Raw genomic sequence first — 20,346 nt, forward strand, 5'->3', positions numbered from 1 at the left:
CCAGCTGCCACTCCATTGGCAGCCTTTTATCTCGTAAGATGATGGTTTGCACTGTGGTGGTCAACTCTTTGTTAAGAATCACTTGGAGTGGCTCAGGAGCCCCACTCTGGCATGGCAGTCTCTGCTGCAATTGCTGCAGAGGAAGAGGGTTAGCAGAGGGGATGCAGGATTCGCTGGCCTCTGTTTTCTCTGGGCCCTCTTCTTGACCAACTAAACTTTTTGTTTCTGCTCACCTCTTCCTCAGCCCCTCCAACAGTCAGCCTCCAGAGGTTATGGCCATTGGCAACTGTCTCCCAGTTGTCAGTGTCAATATCCATCATCTTCATATCTCGCTTGCTGGTGTCCTTGTAGTGAAGGTCTGGACTCGCAAGAGGGTGTGACCCAGTGGCCACTTCACCATACAGAAGGTCTTAGGGTATATGCCTGTCATCCATCCAATGTACATGGGCGAGCCAGTGCTAACATTGTTAGCTTAGCAATGAGTGCATGATGATGAATCCAGGATCCCTGAGTTGGTGACTTTGTTCTGTTAAGAGATGCTGAGGATAAGTCTGAGACAGCGAAGCCCATTTTGCTGGTGGAAGAAAGCAGATTGACATCCCTCCCATTAATTGAAGTGTGTCCTGCTATGCAGCTCATCCTCTTTATTGGCTGACCGCAGGGCAATTCGAGATCATGAGGCTCCTGATTTGAACCCATGTAACCATTAATAGGTAGGATATTTATTCAGGTACGAGTTTTGTAAACCAGGGATTCTTCCAGGGATATGATTTAACCAGGGATGTGTGGTCACGTTACCATACCATAGATGTAAATTTTAAACATATAAATGGGAAGGGGTTTAAAAAACGTGAAGATAAACATCATGATGGTGAAGTTTCGAAAGGAAACTCTTTCGAGTTATCAACAGTCACAGATTGCAACTCTTTTGAGTACAATCACAGTTCTTGGTTTCCGGGAGTGGGACATGAACCCACAACCCTCTGATTCAAAGGCGAGGGTGCTATGAACTGAGCCACAGCTGACACCTTAAGTTTCGAAAGGAAGACGAACTAAACACAGAGTGAAGGAAAGAGGAATGTGGACCCAGATGGAGTGGGGCACAGTCAGCGACAGATGGGCACTGGAGCGGCTGGGGGGCGCTGCTGAGCTGTGAGGCGGCGGCGGAGGGTGACGGGCCCAGGGCCGGGCGGGGCGAAGTGAGCTTGTCGTCAGCTGCAGAGAGTGCCTGGGCCCAGGCAGGGCAAGCCAGGCCCGGGACGCCCTAGGGAGATGATGCTGTCTATTGGGGCCGTGGTGTGGAGCCAGAGTCGGGCAGCGACGGTGTGAGCCGAGGCCGAGCTCGGTGTGTCGGCCGGGCCGAGCCGAGCCGAGCGGGGAGGGGGGCAAAGGAGAGTGCGGCCGAAAATGGCGAGGAACTGCAGCAACTTGACGACGGCGGCGGCGGCTGCAGAGATCATCCAGCTCAATGTGGGCGGCACCAGGTAAACAAGGAGCCGGGCACCGGGCCGGCCTGGTACTGAGGAGGGCACGTTGCTGCTCTGCCGCCTGCTCAGATAGTCATTCGGGTCGGGTCCCACTGAGCTCCCTGTAACCAGCATCTCTCCTACAGCCTTTTACTGGGTGGCACTCGGTAATTTATCATCTTCACCCTCATCTTTCTCATTTACAGCCTCATTTAAATCTTCATGGTGCCTCGGTGGGTGACAGAAGGTCTCCCAAGGGTGCTTCAGGCTGGGTGGTGCCTCTGCCCCGAGTTCCTCTCATCTGTCAACCTTCAACCATTGAAGGACCATCAGCGGTTAGGGAAAACATATTTCCAGAGTTATAGATTGCTTTATGGGTCTGTGCAGTTTCCTTATTTGTTAATGACCACCAAATATTGTGGAGTTATAGCCCCATAGGGGGAGAGCAACAACAACTCAATCTTCGGAAATAAATTATACACAATTACATATCAGTTGGAGAAAGAAGTGGACTGTCCGTGACAAAGGAAACAGTTGCAAGGAGTTGGGCAAAAAAAAGCTCTTCAAAAATGTATTACTTCTTGGGATATGGGTGTTGCTGACGAGGCCAACGTTTATTGCCCATCCCCAGTTGCCATCAAGAAGATTGTGGTGCGATGCTTTCAGTTCAGTTTGAACTGCTTCAGCTGTATGGTGAAGGTGACAGAAAGGGAGTTGCAGGTTTTTGACCCCAAAATAATGAAGGAGCGGCAATATTTTCCAAGTCAGGATGGTGTTTAGCTTGGAGATGGTGGTGTTCAACATTCCATGTAACTTTTTTTGTTGTGCGTGGCCTATTTAAATGTGCAGTACCTTTTAATTCTTTTTTGCATAGCCATGGTATCTTAAAAGGGTCAATGTGTGCATTGCCTGCGTGGCTACTGCCTTGTCTTTCTAGGCAATAGAGGTCGTGCGTTTGGGAGATAAGAACATAAGAAATAGAAGCAGGCCATTCGACCCCTCAAGCCAGACCTGCTGATCTGCCCCAGGCCTCATCCCCTCTTTCGTGCCAGCTCCTCATAGCCCTCAACTCCCTGATTTTTCAAAAATCTATCTACCTCTTTAAATACTTTCAGTGATCTAGCATCCACAACCCTGGGGTAGAGAATTCCAGATATTCACTACCCTCTGAGAGAAGAAATTTCTTCGCATCTCAGTTTTAAATGAGTGTCCCCTTATTCTGTAACTATGTCCCCTTGTTTGAAATTCCCCCACTAGTGGAAACATCATCTCAACATCTACCCTATCAAGCCCCCTCAGAACCTTGTATGTTTCAATAAGATCACCCCTCATTCTTGTAAACTCTAATGAATAAAGGTCTAACCTGTTTAGCCGTTCTTGATAAGTCAATCCCTTCATCTCAGGAATCAGCCCCATGAATCTCTTTTGAACTGCTTCCAATGCCAATATATCCTTTTTTAAATATGGGGACCAGAACTGCACATATTACTCCTGGTGCGGCCTCACCAATGCCCTGTGCAATTGTAACAAGACTTCCCTATTTTTAAACTCCAACCCCCTAGCAATACAGGCCAAAATTCCATGCTGTAGAAGATTCTGTGATGGTAAGGCAGTTGAATCTGAAAGGGAGCTGTTTAGATTCCCTTATTGAGGATGGTAATTGCTTGACATTTGTGTGGCATGATGTTACTTACCACACATTAGCCCAAGCCTGCATGTTGTTTAGATCTTGCTGCATGCAGATGCAGATTGCATCATTATCTGAGGACTTGTGAATGTAACTGAACATAGTCCAATCGTTAGCGAACATTCCAGCTTCTGATCTTTTGATGGAGGGAAGGCCATTGATGAAGCAATTGAAGATAGTTGGGCCTAGGAGAGTGCCTTGAAGAAATCCTGTAGTGATGTCCCAGGGCTGAGATGATTGATATCCAACATCCACAATCATCTTTCTGCTGAGTAGGACTCCAACCCATGGAGAGTTTCCCTGCTGATTTGCATTGACTCCAATTTTATTAGGGCTCTTTGGTGCAACCCTTGTCTAATGTTGCCTTGATGTGAAGGGCAGTTGCTCTCACCTTGCCTCAAGAATTCAACTGGTGTAGTTGAGGTTAGAGTGAATGTAAGAATGATTTTAGGGAGGCTTAGAAACTGGTCAGTAAAGCCAAAATAGTATCACAGAATTGTTGAGAATATTAAGCACCAAATGAATGACTTTTGTTAACACATTTGTAGCAAACAAGTAGTGAGGAAAGCATTTATATTCTGAAGGATTCTAAAGGTGACATTATATGGAATGATCAAGGGCAGACAAGTATACTAAATTAATTCTTAATGTCTGTTCATGGATGAAACTTAAAGTCTTTCTAAGAAAGTTGGGTGGAAGTGCAGGGCGATGAGACTGTATAATTGGGCATTCATTGACCTTAATCAGAAGGTGCAGCTTGTGTGGGAAATGGAAAAAAGGATGTCACCCTGCTGCAGAAGGGTACTTTTATGAGGTTGGGGCTGAGGCATATTGCAGCAGATGAGAGAGCTTTACACATCACCGTAAGACCATAAGACATAGGAGCAGAAATTAGGCCATTCGGCCCTTCGAGTCTGCTCCGCCATTCAATCATGGCTGATAACTTTCTCAACCCCATTCTCCCGCCTTCTTCCCGTAACCTTTGATCCCCTTACCAATCAAGAACCTATCTATCTCGGTCTTAAATACACTCAATGACCTGGCCTCCACAGCCTTCTGTGGCAATGACTTCCATAGATTCACCACTCTCTGGCTAAAGAAGTTTCTCCTCATCTCTGTTCTAAAAGGTCTTCCCTTTACTCTGAGGCTGTGCCCTCGGGTCCTAGTCTCTCCTACTAATGGAAACATCTTCCCCACGTCCACTCTATCCAGGCCTTTCAGTATTCTGTAAGTTTCAATCAGATTCCACCCCCCCTCATCCTTCTAAACTCCATCAAGTATAGACCCAGAGTCCTCAAACGTTCCTCATATGTTAAGCCTTTCATTCCTGGGATCATTCTCGTGAACCTCCTCTGAACCCTCTCCAGGGCCAGCACATCCTTCCTGAGATACGGGGCCCAGAATTGCTCACAATATTCTAAATGTGGTCTGACCAGAGCCCTTATAAAGCCTCAGCAGCACATCCCTGCTTTTATATTCTAGTCCTCTCGAAATAAATGACAACTTTGCTTTTGCCTTCCTAACTACCGACTCAACCTGCAAGTTAACCTTAAGAGAATCCTGGACAAGGACTCCCAAGTCCCTTTGCACTCCAGATTTCTGAATTCTCTCTCCATTTAGAAAATAGTCTATGCCTCTATTCTTCCTATCAAAGTGCATGACCTTACACTTCCCCACGTTGTATTGCATCTGCCTCTTCTTTGCCCATTCTCCTAACCTGTCTAAATCCTTCTGCAGCCGCCCTGCCTCCTCAATACTACCTGTCCCTCCACCTATCTTTGTATCATCTGCAAACTTAGCCAGAATGCCCTCAGTTCCTTCATCTAGATCATTAATGTATAAAGTGAAAAGTTGTGGTCCCAACACTGACCCCTGCAGAACTCCACAAGTCACCGGCCGCCATCCTGAGAAGGACCCCCTTATCCCCACTCTCTGCCTCCTGCCAGCCAGCCAATCTTCTATTCATGCTAGTACCTTGCCCCTAACACCATCATACTGAGCAGCCTCCTGTGTGGCACCTTGTCAAAGGCCTTCTGGAAGTCCAAGTAGATAACATCCACTGGCTCTACTTTGTCTAACCTGCTCATTACCACCTCAAAGAATTCTAACAGATTTGTCAAGCATGACCTTCCCTTGATGAAATCATGCTGACTTCGCCCTATTTTACCATGCGCTTCCAAGTATTCTGAAATCTCATTCTTAATAACGGACTCTAAAATCTTACCAACGACCGAGGTCAGGCTAATCAGCCTGTAATTTCCTGTCTTTTGCCTCACTCCCTTCTTAAACAGGGGGGTTACATTAGCGATTTTCCAGTCCTCTGGGAACCTCCCTGACTCCAGTGATTCCTGAAAGATCACCACTAACGCCACCACTATCTCTTCAGCTATCTCCTTCAGAACTCTGGGGTGTAATCCATCTGGTCCAGGTGATTTACCCACCTTCAAACCTTTCAGTTTTCCTAGCACCTTCTCCTTGATAATGGCCACCATACTCACCTCTGCCCCCCCGACTCTCTTGAACTTTGGGGATGTTACTCGTGTCTTCTACCATGAAGACTGACGCAAAGTACCTATTCAGTTCCTCCGCCATTTCTTTGTTCTCCACTACTACTTCTCCAGCATCATTTTCCAGCGGCCCAATGTCCACTTTTGCCTCTCTCTTACCCTTTATATATCTAAAAAAACTCTTGCAATCTTTACTGGCTAGTTTACCCTCATATTTAATCTTCTCCCTCCTTATTTCTTTTTTAAGTGTCCGCTGTTGGTCTTTGTAGGCTTCCCAATCCCCTGGTTTCCCACTGCTCTTCGCCACATTGTTTAGCTTTTATGCTGTCCCTGATTTCCCTTGTCAGCCATGGTTGCCTCGTCCTCCCTTTAGTATGCTTCTTCTTCCTCGGGATGAATTTTTGCTGTGTCTCCCAAATTACTCCCAGAAACTCCTGCCATTGCTTTTCCACTGTCTTTCCTGCTAGGCTAATCTCCCAGTCAATTCTGGCCAGCTGCTCCCTCATGCCTCTGTAGTTACCTTTATTCAGCTGTAATACCGTTACATCTGATTCCAGCTTTTTCCTTTCAAATTGCAGGGTAAATTCTATCATATTATGGTCACTTCCTCCTAAGGGTTCCTTCACCTTAAGCTCCCTTATCAAATCTGCCTCATTACACATCACTAAATCCAGAATTGCCTGTTCCCTAGTGGGCTCCACCACAAGCTGCTCCAAAAAGCCATCTCGTAGACATTCCACAAATTCCTTTTCTTGGGATCCACTCCCAACCTTATTTTCCCAGTCTGCCTGCATATTGAAATCCCCCATGATCACTGTAATCTTGCCTTTCTTACACACCTTTTCTATCTCTTGGTGTATCTTGTGCCCCACATCCTGACTACTGTTCGGAGGCCTTTACATAACTCCCATTATGGTTTTTTTACCTTTGCGGTTCCTCAACTCTACGCACACAGATTCTACATCATCTGACCCTATGTCGTTTCTTGCTATTGATTTAATTTCATTTCTTACTAACAAAGCAACCCCACACCCTCTGCCAACCTGCCTATCTTTTCAATAGGATGTATATCCTTGGATATTTAGCTCCCAGTCCTGATCCCCCTGCAGCCATGTCTCCGCGATGCCCACCACATCATACCTGCCAATTTCAATCTGTGCCACAAGCTCATTTACCTTATTTCATATACTGCGTGCATTCAGATACAACACCTTCAGTCCCATATTTCCTGTCCCCCCTCTCATTGCCGTCCCTTTATCTGATGTGCTTGAAGTTAGATTCCTAGCCCTTTCCAAACACTCTGTCCTATTTTGTGACATGAGGTCCACCGGTTCTGATTTTCAGGTGGACCTTGATTTAAGGGCCAGCATTTTCACCGACAACAGGGAGGGGACTCATTAATATATTTAATTAAAGGTCAGATCACATATTTTGGAACCCAGTACAATTTCAGGTCAAGGGGAAACAAAGGCTGTCATGGCTGATTTCATAAATTTTCCACAAACCATGAAGACTGGACGGCAGCTATTTGCAGCATGATTTTTTCATTCAGAATTAACACTGATCACTAGTTTCTAATGGGCAGGATCACATTTCACACTTGTGTTAATTCTGGAAGAGATTTTACATGCTAAAAAGTTATAACAATGGAAGGCAGTGGAAACAAGTGTCATTAAGTCAGTTACTGAGAAGGATTATGCACTTGACAAAAATGTTAAATCCATGAGCTAGGAATAGCTACAGTAAAGATAACTGGGGTCACATATACCATCACTCTCACATCATCACTGGATCAAAATCCTGGAACTGCATGTTTAATAGCACTATGAGAGTACCTTCACCACATGAAGTTCAACAGTTGAAGAAGGTGGCTCATCACCACCTTCTCAAGGGCAATTAGAGATGAATCCACATCCTGTGAATGAATAAAATTTAAAGAAACACTAATCGATTTAGGTCACCCTACCTTAAAAGTCAAATTGATATTGTTAAAATGTTAGAAAACTTTGCAGATACCTGTAAAAAAGAATCTAAACAAGCTTGCTTACAAATGGGATTTCGAGAACCAGCAAATGAATTTTTTTTTGTTTGGTTGCTAAGAGGTTCTGATCCAAAATGGGAAGAAAAAGAAAATGCAAATGTAGAACTAGCCTTCACATATAACAAAATAAATTAAGCACAAGACATGAACTAAACTTTTCAGGTCCCAATGCTAAAGAAATGAGCAGGCTAGCATAATGTTTGCCAATTTCTTGCTCGGCTGACCTTCTAGCACTTTCCAGCAGCAATGCGCTTAATGCTTCAACCCAAATTTCTGACTAAAGAAATGTTGGGAAATAGTCTGTAGGTGCGCTTATTGCTAAGTGACTACATATTTGCTGTAAAAACATGCTTAATGTTTAGAAAAATACAAATATGTTAAAAATGTGAAAGCTTTAGCTTTTATGCTGTCCCTGACTTCCCTTGTCAGCCATGGTTGCCTCGTCCTCCCTTTAGTATGCTGCTTCTTCCTTGGGATGAATTTTTGCTGTGTCTCCCAAATTACTCCCAGAAACTCCTGCCATTGCTGTTCCACTGTCTTTCCTGCTAGGCTAATCTCCCAGTCAATTCTGGCCAGCTGCTCCCTCATGCCTCTGTAGTTGCCTATATTCAACTGTAATACCGTTACATCTGATTCCAGCTTTTTCCTCTCAAATTGCAGGGTAAATTCTATCATATTATGGTCACTTCCTCCTTAGGGTTCCTTCACCTTAAGTTCCCTTATCAAATCTGCCTCATTACACATCACTAAATCTAGAATTGCCTGTTCCCTAGTGGGCTCCACCACAAGCTGCTCCAAAAAGCCATCTCGTAGACATTCCACAAATTCCTTTTCTTGGGATCCACTCCCCACCTGATTTTCCCAGTCTGCCTGCCTATTGAAATCCCCCATTATCACTGTAACCTTGCCTTTCTTACACACCTTTTCTATCTCTTGGTGTATCTTGTGCCCCACAACCTGACTACTGTTCGGAGGCCTGTAATAACTCCCATTATGGTTTTTTAACCTTTGCGGTTCCTCAACTCTACGCACACAGATTCTACATCATCTGACCCTACGTTGTTTCTTGCTATCGATTTAATTTCATTTCTTACTAACAAAGCAACCCCACCCCCTCTGCCAACCGGCCTATCTTTTCGATAGGATGTATGTCCTTGGATATTTAGCTCCCAGTCGTGATCCACTTGCAACCATGTCTCCGTGATGCCCACCACATCATACCTGCCAATTTCAATCTGCGCCACAAGCTCGTTTACCTTATTTCATATACTGCGTGCATTCAGATACAACACCTTCAGTCCCATATTTCCTGTCCCCCTTCTCATTGTCGTCCCTTTATCTGATCTGTTTGAAGTTAGATTCCTAGCCCTTTCCAAACACTCTGTCCTAATTTGTGTTCTGGAGACTTTAATTGCCTCTCCTGGGCTCTCCTTTTCAGTTTTTTCATAATTTTCCATGAAGTTGAATCCACCCCCCCTTATGCTAAACTGCTGCTTTGTTTCCCATTAGTCATACTTCTTGGAGTTTTACCCTTCCCTTCCCCTCCCCCACTTTCTAGTTTAAGTTCTTTTGACCACCCTATTTACCCTTTTCGCTAGGTCATTAGTCCCAGATCAGTTCAGATGGAGACTGTCCCAATGGTACAGATCCCTCCTGTTCCAATACTGATGCCAGCGCCCCACGTAATGGAACCCCTCTTTCCCACACCACTCCTTTAGCCACGTGTTTACTTCCCTTATTCTCACGTCCCTATGCCAATTTGCACATGGCTCGGGTAGTAATCCGGAGATTATAACCCTTGAGGACCTGTTCTTTAATTTAGTTCCTAGTTCCTGATAATCCCCAAACAGGTCCTCTTTCCTAATCTTACCTATGTTATTTGTCCCAACGTGGACCACAACAACTGGATCCTCCCCCTCCATTTCCAATATCCTTTCAAAACCGGTCAGAGGTGTCCCTCACCCTGGTACCGGGCAGGCAACATACCATGCGGAACTCTCGATCCTGCTTACAAAGGATGCTATCAATTCCCCTAATTATAGAATCCCCTACAACTGCGACTTGTCTTTTTGCTCCCCCCTCTTGAATGGCCTCCTGTGCCATGGTGCACAGGATTTTGAGGTACTTAATATACCGGGTGTGACCGCCTCCTGACACAAAGCGTCCAGGTAACTCTCCCCCTCCCGGATGTGCCGCAGCATCCGGAGCTCGGATTTCAGCTCATCAGTTCTGAGCCAGAGTACCTCCAGCAACCAATGCTGCTGCAGATGTGGTCACTGCGGCTCGCAATGGGATCTGCCAGCTCCCACATCACACAGCTATAGCACATCACCTGCCCAGCCATCTCTACTTAGTTAATTAATTTATTAATTAGCTTTGCAGTTTTTTTTTCAAATTTGGTGCAGATTTCCTACCAACTAATCAGGTCACAGCTTTCCTGTGACGTCACTTTTTCAGTTTTGGCTTCAGTTACTCTGTGCCCCGAGGTCACCGTTCCGGTGCTCCTCCCTCTGAGTCTGCTCCCTGGAGACAAGGCCGCGAATCCCTGAGGTAAGCTAGATTTGTACTCACCGCTCCGGTGCTCCTCCCTCCAAGTCTGCTCCCTGGAGACAAGGCTCCGAGCTATGGAGTGTCTTGTATCTGCCACTGGAACTTTTGCAAGTTGGGTCACCCAATGTCACCACATCACTTGAGCACAAAATTAAAGTCTTTATTTTAATGAAATATTGCAGAAAATTTTAGATACCTACTCATTGCAACAGCTATATTCTTAATTAGCCAACATGGTAGTGTTCAGAACATGAACTGAAGCTGCTAGAAAGTACTGTACTGTTGTACTAATTAATACAAACTGTGGTGTTTGGCATGTATGCTGAGTTACTGGAAGTCGTCTCAAGTAACTGTAAGCATCGCCTTCGTGTTCAGTAGAATGCTTTGTTATAAAGGTTTTTACACCTTGAAATGTGACTGAACATGTTTGAAACCCTGGGCTGCCATTAATGGGAAGTTGCTTCAATGTATCTATTTCCCTGGACTTGAAAGATACGTCATAATTATGAAAAGAGATCTCAAAATAAGTTTGTCAAACGGACACAATTCGATGTTGTAACAGTATGTTTTGAATTCATTGCTACTGTGACCATTTGGGAAAGCTTACACTGCCTTGGGCACTACTATAAACTTGAATGTTGTTTTCTAAATTTTCTGGTAAAATTATGGTTTTCTAAAAAAAAGTTCTAGACATGAACCAATGTTGTATCACTGCTGTTAGGGCTTTTTTCTTTTTTCATGTGCCGCTGGCAAGGCCAACATTTGTTGCCCATCCCTATTTGCCCTTGAACTGAGCAGCTTGCTGTGCAGTTTCAGAAGTTAAGAGTCAACCACATCGCTGTGGGTCTGGAGTCACATGAAGGCCAGATCAAGTAAAGATGGCAAGTTTCCTTCCCTAAAGGACATTAGTGAATCAGATGGTTTTTTTAATGACAATTGATGATATCAAGGTTACCATTACTGAGATTGGCTTTTCAATTCTAGATTTATTAATTGAATTTAAATTCTACCACCTGTCTTGGTGGGATTTGAACCCGTGTCCCCAGGGAATTTGACACTCCCACTACATCACCATTTCGCAAGTACTTGATGTTTCGTTTCCTGGTGGGGTGGTACCTGGTTTTAAAAAAAAAAGATTTTTCCAACCCAGCCAAAGACTGCAGTTTAATGACCTGGGTCCCACCTCTAAAATGGCGTAGCGTTGTAGATATAGAAGAAAATATATACTTAGTTTACTTTTTACTTTGGTAATGTGCAATAAGCTAGAGGTATGGTAGAAGGAATAAGGGAAAACAAGAGGCAAACACATTTTCTGAAACTCTGATTTAAGTTAAAATCACACCACCATTTTGATGTACATTCAATGATAAGATTAGAACAGAATTGTAGGGAAAATCTGATCAGGCACATTTTATGATTGTTGACTGACATGGTCTGTGCCCTTTTTTGTTGTTGGGATTCAGGTAATTGCCGAATTTTACATAAATTTTCAAATAACAGTGGTGCAGCATTGTAGCAAATTCCTGAAATTTATCTTTGCATATAAGATCCCTTTATGAAAACCTTGAATATTTTACCAGGTTGCTTTGCTTCAACCATTGAAACACCTATTAATTTATATAAACCTTGGATGTTGATGCTGTGGTCAGCAGACCAGATGGCTGTCTGACCTGTGAAGTCCCACCAGCTCAATTTTTGTTTGTGTTTATATTTCCTATTCTGGAATTCTACCTCCAAGATTAAGGTTACAGAACATGTTTTGAAACTTCTCTATTTGAATATTTAATAAAAGCAAATCTGTTAACACTGGCAACTTGAGATAGAGGCAATTAATGAGAACATTTCTTTTAAGCTTATTAATGGCCATAAGACTGTGGTCCAGATCTCTCAAGGCCACAAAAACAAGTTTGGTGCTATAATGTAAATTATGCATTTCTTGCTTATTCATAAAGGGAAATAGAAATGCACTGGATCTGAGGTCGGTTCCATTTTTAAAAAATTATTCATTCACGGGATGTGGGCATCACTGGGACGGTCAGCATTTGTTTCCCATCCCTAATTTCCCTTGATAATGTGGTGGTGAGCCCCCGCCTTGACCCACTGTAGCCCATTTATGTAAGAACTACCATTAGTGACACACACCATTTCATTTTATGTCATTACCAAGGAGGGGAAAGTGTTAGACGATCCACTTGCATCAGCTCGGCTCTGCAGCAATCAATAGTTGTTAATCTACATGCAGAATATAATATTTGGATGAACAGCATAATTTCTTTGATGTTTCCTCGTATCTTTTTACAGTTTTCCCTGTGCGCGCTCATTCCCCCTCTGTGTTTGCTGGGATGCAATAGCCTGTGACGATAGTTGTTACTCAGAAGTTTACAATTAATCCTCCCTGGTCCGAGAATATTGAAATGTTTGAGTTGTTCCCATGGCTGGCATAGATTAGCTAGCTCCACACACTCATACTATATAAACAAGTGCAATGGCCTTGATCTCAAAATAAGTATTTTAAGAAAGACAGTTTGCATTTACCTAAGCCCCTATTCCTCTCCCATAGTGCAGGAGTAGCTTTTGGAACTTAAACGGACATTGGATCTTTCTCAGTAGCTCACTGTTGCTCACCTCTGGCTACTCTACATCACCATGCAGACAGAACTTTACCCTGACAAATGTTTAGTTTGGAGTACCAGAGGTTGACATTTACTTGCCTGTTTCCTGCACTTACACTGCTTTTACTTCAGGCCAGAGTGATAAAACTGTGAAAAAGTGGCTTTCTGATTCTGCAACTGCAAAAGGAGCCAGAACTGAAACCAACAAATTATCCACGGAATTGGCACTCAAAACAAAAGACTAGCATATAAGCATGAGATTTGTCATAACGCTGACTGCATGCAATCACTGAATCCCTCCTCTTTGCAACCCTCTGCTATATTGAACAATCTGTTTGGATACTTTTCCTAATTCCCTCCCACGTGTAGCCATGTGAATAAAACTTTAAAATGTATATCTATTCTTCCCTTCCGCACGTGGCTTCCTTCAATTCAGTTTTTTTTATACTTAGCCTGATGCCACGTGTTTTCTTAAGCTGGGAGAGAATATGTTTGGATTTAGACATCTCCACATGTCACTGTCGATGGCTCCGCCCTGCCTCTCCCCCACTACTCCCCACCCCCCGCCAAACCCCCAACTTGCCAAATATTTCTTTAAGCTGAGATTCAGTTTCTAGCCCCTTGTGGTTGAGTCTTGTATATCTACCAAGTCATTCCAGAATGTTGTAGTGATCCTGTTCGTTAAAAATTGAATATTAGCACAAAGTTCTTCCCTATGGTTTGGTACCTGCTGGAATCACTGCTTGATTGCTATTTCTGAATTACACTGTTGGCTGTTTGTCATTTCTGGTCAGGGAAATAGAGTTCTGTTCTAGCGGCTGTGTACTTGCCAATAGGATATTAAAAGATTAAAAATAATGAAGCTACTGTGAAGCCAAAGCATAGTCAGACTACTTCCTCCAGGTGTACTTTGCCTAAGTGGATTTGGATGATCTTACACTCAAGTTGTTCTACATAGTTTCCAACAATGTTAACTTTTGCATCAATGTAAACAGTAACGCTATGCCATAGTGTAGTAGAGTATATTATGGACTAGGACTGTTGATATTGAGTGTGCTAATGTTTAACTTTTGAGAATGTTGTTACACTATTTCCCCTCTATAGCTTTCTGGCAATTAGTTACATGTTATAATTTTGTAACATTGCGGTGGTTCATTTTGTGCTTTGTGAGATGCCACACTGTTTTGGCCATCAGTGACATCTTTGACAGTTAGTAATTTTATTATAAAATGCAAGAAGGGTATAAAACTGTCCTTAAACAATGCATCGGCTCCCTTTCACCACTCTCCCCCCCCCCCCCCCCGCACGCCACAAAAACATGGTATGCAATTAATAATAGGCAAACATAATCTCAAATGTAAAAGAAAAAATCCAGTGAATAGGAGGCAAATTAAATACTTGAGCGTTGACAATATAATCTATAAATCTGAGCAGCCTATGGCATCCACTGGGTCTCTACCCAATGTGTTTCTTTTATTAAGGGGAAAGACTAAAATTAAGAAACTTGTGGCTTGATTTTCAATCTGGTGGTCAGGAACTTGATGCCTGAATAATTTCCAGGTCCTTACCACGCCCACATCTGCGATACAATCCTCAAATGTAGGTGCCCTAATTGGGCTGGTGGCAAACTAGGCGTCCAAATAGTGGCATCAAGGCTGGAGCTGCCTGCTGAGCATGATCGTCAAAGGCAGATGGCATGACAGGGCCTGCTTCTGCCTTGCAGAAGAGACAGAACATCTGAGGGCCAGCAACCTCACTATGCAGAGAAGTGGTCAGTGGCCAACTAAAAGTTACTGCGTCGGATCTCTCATTAAAAATCCATAGTGCCAAAAACTCTTTCTGATTAAAATAAAGTATCTAATAGCTCCCCACATTGAATCCAACAGCTGCGCCCTAATGTGTACCAGACTGAGTTGGCAACTTGTGATTTGAAAATTGCCTTCTGGCCTGTTAACAGGCTCCTCAAGGAGCTTAATAGGTCCCAAATTTGAAGCCAATGGGTTCTCAGCTCTTCTCCACTCTCCTGCCCTCATTTTGAAAATACCACTGCATCCCGGAGGCATCAGGCCAGTGACACACCATTCAAGAACACCAATTTCAAAATGTGCTAGCTCCTGTTCTTGTCCTCATGGGTGATTGAAAATCCAGGCCATGATCACGCTAACCCAGATTTGTATTATTCGTTTGGTAGAAACTTAAAACAAAATTGAAAAACTAAGCAGTCCATTATGAGGAATCTGGTAAGCGTCGTTTGATGTCTTCAATTTATTGCTACATTGCAAAATAAAACAGTACTTTTTTGTGGTTGTAGATTCAGCACCTCAAGACAAACACTAATGTGGATTCCAGACTCCTTTTTCTCTAGGTAAGATTGAGGTTCAAATTGTAATTCTCACAAAGCTAGATCTATGAAGAGTATTTGTAAAAAAAAAATCCTCCAAGCTGCAGTGGAAATGTAAAAACAATATAGAAAAACGGCTTTGACTGTGTTATGATCCTAATTGACATGGTAACATTATAACGTTCTTTAGAAATCATTCCAGTTTACCAATATTTACAAAGAGAGGAAAAATACATACTTGGGACACATTTAGGCTGTTCCCAAGACTATGAATGTGACTCCACAGAACTACCAGGTGATACAGTTGCCAAGGTTCCATTTGATTGGATTGGATCAACAATTGCTCAAGTCCAGAAATGTATGTTGACATTTTAATTATCTAATGTCCATTTAAAAATGGAAATCCCTGAAACTTACCAGAAGTAAAATGAGTTTAAAATGTTTGATTTTCTGGAGCAACGCCTGACCACATCAGTATTTATTCAATTCGAGTGGGTCCTTTTCACGAGGCTACTACATTCTCTGATTAACTCTGTAGTCACTGCTATAGTCCACGGAACAGCCTGAAATGACCCATATGTGTATTGTTTGGAGAAAAAATCTTTTTTTCCTCGAGCATATTTTAAAAATATATACAATTTGGAATGGCATCTCAAAGAGCATGATAATGTTCTTCTGTAAGGATGTTTAACGCTGTTCTTACCATGATTAAAGTTGCTTTTTCTGTTCCCAAATTTGCTCAATTTTATTTAATGCAGCATAAATGCATATTTTTTAATTGATTGTAAACAAAATGAAGATAACAGCGATTCTTAACTATAGATTTGTGCTGTTTCTCTTTGTATTTTGTTCAAACTTATGTGCAGGGTAAGTTAATGGTTAGTGTTGAATATTATACTTCAGGACAGTGTCATCTTTCTTATAAGCAAAATACTGCAGATGCTGGAAATCCAAAGTAAAAACAGAAAATGCTGGAAAGACGCATCAAGCCTGGCAACATCTGTGGAGAGAGAACGATCATCAACCGGAACTGCTTCTCTCTGCACAGATATTGTCAGACCTGCTGAGTATTCCCAACATTTTCTGTCTCATTTTTTGCCTTCTGTTCTAAACATTACCATTACCAATTTTAGACCTTAGCTGTCTTGCAATTTCTCCCACTTGTTTGCCCTATCTATCTTAAAATAAATTCCCTTTGAGTTTAGGTATGTTTTTGCTCTTTCTGATGCAGTTATGTTGCAGGTGATACAAAACCTAAGAGTGCTTCCTGGAAGTTTTTTAAACTCTTGGCTTTATTACAGTAATCAGATTGCTGACCTGAGTCTGGAGATATACTTCCACTTTTTCACTGATGTGAACGTGGTAGTATGTATTTCTAATGACTATTTTAACTAGTGTTCATTTTTTGAAATTTACTCTGGCTTTGAAGATTTTCTAGGCATGCAGTTTTTACATGAAGATGAATTTTATTCTTTTTCTTTTCCTCCCACTTCTGAAGGTACTTCAGAATGGTTCCAAAGCAGCCCCATGGCGTCTCACCTAAATGTTCATTTGTTATTCAATAGCTTAGATATTGAGTGTGAGAGGGCATCTGAGGCAGGCCAGGTTATAACAGAGCAAAATGCTGCAGATGCTGGGCAGCTGAAATAAAAATGGAAAATGCTCGAAATACTCAGCAGGTAAGGCAGCATCTGTGCCGAGAGAAACGTTTCAGATCAGTGGCTTTTCACTAGAGTTCTGGTACTCTCTCCAGATCATTTTAGGCGAGAAATACCCTCACTTGACATAGAAACAAAGTGCAGTCTCCAGCAGTGGTCTCTTAAATCGTGATCAGTAACTGAAACCATTCCCCCCCCAAGGATGGGACGGAATGCTGGTTGTCGTTCCTTTGTTGTTGATCTGAACAAGATTGGCTAACTCAAATTTTTCCTGGTCTGTACAAATCAGGACGACAACTTGAATTTTTAGACAGATTTTTAAAAAGTAAAAATAAGACAAAAGTTATTCTTAACATAATGTTGAAAAGAAAAAAAACAAAAATGCTAGGAATACTCAACAGGTCAGGCAGCATCTATGGAGAGAAAGCAAGAGTTAATGTTTCAGGTTGATGACCTTTCAAATCATTGACCTGAAACATTAACTCTTTCTCTCTATAGATGCTGCCTGACTGGCTGAGTATTTCCAGCATTTTTGGTTTTTATTTCAGATTTCCAGTATTTGCAGTATCTTGTTTTCATATTTATGTTACTGTTAATACCCATTGCGATTGGTAATCATTTTTAATTGTTTTATCCTCATGATGTTTCTACTTTTGTGAATAAAGCAATCTTGTAAATATTTAACAAACTTAGTGAACTTCAAATCTAACTTTAAAGTTACTGGAGTGAAGCCCTGTAATTTGGGAGATGCAGTTAATCGTGAAGAAAGTTATTTGAAGGGAGAAGGGCATCACTAAGTTGCCACACATTCCTCATTTTGTTTAACTGGATTTTAATGCAGACAGCTAACAGTGAGTTTTTTGCTTTACTGACATAAAGTCCATTTCTAATTTTCCTCTTCTGGCAGTAACTAGGAAACTCACCATGTTTAAATGTCTTGTTGGCTAACTTGAACTATTGCAGTAACTATATTTCTAGACTTTGGCCAGCCTAAGAGATGGAATCTACTCTAGTGGTTAGAATGGACCAGTTCTACAGTTCAAAGAAACCTTTTATTTGGTTTCTGTGAATATAGTTATATCTTGTGGACAGAATACTCTATTGTTAAGGACCAGATTAAAATCATACCAATTGGAATGCCCTACAAACTTAAAAAAAAATCAGTGGTAGGAACAAGGTTGACCTGCACCTGGCTTCATTCCTGCCATTAAAAAAAAAATAACTGGTCGGTAGATTCAGAAGAACATTTCCCCCCTTTTGTAAGCTAGCCAATCCCTTGCCCTACACGTGTCTCGGTGTCATCTCTTACCCTACTTCTAAATACAGGGTGAAAGGGTGCACTTTTCCCACCACCAGCAAGCTCAAAATCATAAACGTTTGTAACTTTCCTATTGATATTAAACTAGTGTTTAACCAGCATGATGTGTCTACACTGAATGTCATGTGTTAGACAGTGTTTTGTGGCTTTATTAGTTACTCAATGATCAACGTTAAACAGGCACATTGTGCAGTGTTAATTGGAAGATTTATGTTGCTCCATCACTGGGTCGATTTAAAACATCTTTAAATATAAATTGTACTATCCTCTTAATAGAAATTAAAATCTATTGGAAATGCTCAGCAGGTCAGGCAGCATCTGTAGAGAAAGAAGAAAGGTTAGATTAGTCCTACATTTAGGTTTATGATCCTTCGTCAGAACCAGAAGATATTATAACAGCAACTTGTATTTATATAGCGCCTTTAATGTAATGAAACATCTTAAGGAGCATTATCAAACAAAGTATGACACTGAGCCACGTAAGGGGATATTAGATCAGATGAGCAAAGGCTTGGTCAAAATGTAGGTTTTAATAAGTGTCTTAAAGGAGGAAAGCGAAGTAGAGAGATGGAGAGAAGGAATTCCAGATCTTGGGGCCTAGGGAAGTGAAGGAGCAATAGCGGAGCAGTTATAGTTGGAAATGCACAAGAGACCAGAATTAGAGGAGTGCAGATATTTTGTGGGGTTGGAGGAGATTACAGAGATAGGAGGAGCAAGGCCACAGAGGGATTTGAAAACAAGGGAGGGAACTTAAAATCAAGATGTTGCTTGACCAGAAGCTGATGTTGGTCAGTGAGCATAAGGGTGATAGGAAATTGGGACTTGCTGTGAGTTAAGACACAGGCAGCAGAGTTTTGGAGGGTTGAATGTGGGAGATCAACCAGGAATTTGTTGCTAAAGATAATGAAGACATGGTTGAACAGCAGATGAGCTGACACAGGGGTGAAGTTGAGTGATGTTATGGAGGTAGAAAAAGACTCTGAATGACGGCACGAATGAGGTTGGAGGCGCATCTCAGTTTACAGATGTCTCATATCTTTTGGTTCTGACGAAGGGTCAATGACCTAAATGTAAATCCAACCTAACTTTTTTTTTCTTCACAAATACTGCCGGGTGTGTTTCCAGCATTTTCTGTTTGATTTCAAATTTTCAGCATTTGCCATATTTTGCTTTTTGCCCTGATAGGACCTTTTTACCATTGCTTTTGTTAATATTTGCGTGTACCAATCATATGGATCTAACTTTATATTTATAACCTCCTGTGGCAGTTCATCCTCTAATATAAACAAGTACATATTGTTCAAAATTGTTGAACAGGCTCTTCAAATTAGAGAAAGGACTGACCTTCACACTAATTTACTAGTAACTGTTTTGTTCCAGCTTGCTGAGTGGGAGAATCTCAACACTACGGGATGAAACTGGAGCGGTAAGCTGATACTTTTGATTTAATTTTTTTTTAAAGCAAAGCGCTATTGTTGCTTATGAATGTTCTTTAATCCTTCTGAAGGAGCACACTGTATAAAGAATCTGCCTGCATTCATTTATGCACAAATAATGAATCATGCTTAGTTACTTTAGTCAGCAAAGTTGCAAATACAGAAGTCATCATTGCCGCTTTCCCTTTTTCTTTGCATTCGTAATGATTTTTTTTTTTCAAAACTTAATACTAACCAACCTTTTTTTGTCCCTTCACTTAACTATTTGCCACTTTCTACTCCCAGGCACCTGAACAGTGCTTTGGAACTGATTACCAAGAATTTAAGTGCCCACAGCTAACTCAGCAAATTACTCTGGGCCATTTGCACTTCGTACAAAGCAGTGTAACTGATCACCCTGCTCATTAACTTCCTGGATGGCTTTGCTACACAATAGCGATGTCATGAGTTATGATGTTAACATGTACTTTTCATGTACACTCCTAATTTCTCCTTTCCTGACTTGACAGTATATAAAATTTGATATGGCTGCATTGCATTTATATACACTCCCACTATCAAAACCGCCAAAGACTCAAATTTCTGGAAAATCAGAATCCCTTTTCAAAAAAAATACTTGTTAAGGTGATTAAAATTGTCAAATGTTACATTGTGTACAGGGGCATTAGGTTATTGTAAGCATATTTTTTTAAAACAGTGATTGTGTTAGTTGCACAAAGAGATTTGTAGT

General features: G+C 41.9%; 1 protein-coding gene across 3 annotated transcripts in view; it reads left to right on the forward strand.

Moving 5' to 3' along the window:
- The first annotated feature begins 1,191 nt into the window (after nt 1-1,191).
- The window catches only part of kctd3 (potassium channel tetramerization domain containing 3), an 83,038-nt gene continuing 63,883 nt past the window's right edge, over nt 1,192-20,346 (forward strand). For 2 of the 3 annotated variants that reach the window (XM_078557067.1, XM_078557068.1), the window contains exons 1-3: nt 1,192-1,484; nt 15,175-15,228; nt 19,561-19,606. In XM_078557067.1, coding sequence (XP_078413193.1) covers nt 1,408-1,484; nt 15,175-15,228; nt 19,561-19,606 — 177 coding nt within the window. In that variant the 5' untranslated portion in view covers nt 1,192-1,407. Of the gene's footprint in view, nt 1,485-1,522; nt 1,634-15,174; nt 15,229-19,560; nt 19,607-20,346 lie in introns of those variants that run through there. The other variant, XM_078557069.1, reaches the window with a different exon arrangement.

The sequence above is a fragment of the Cetorhinus maximus genome, chromosome 14 (genome assembly GCF_964194155.1).
Source record: "Cetorhinus maximus chromosome 14, sCetMax3.hap1.1, whole genome shotgun sequence".
In the NCBI taxonomy this organism is placed as follows: domain Eukaryota; kingdom Metazoa; phylum Chordata; class Chondrichthyes; order Lamniformes; family Cetorhinidae; genus Cetorhinus; species Cetorhinus maximus.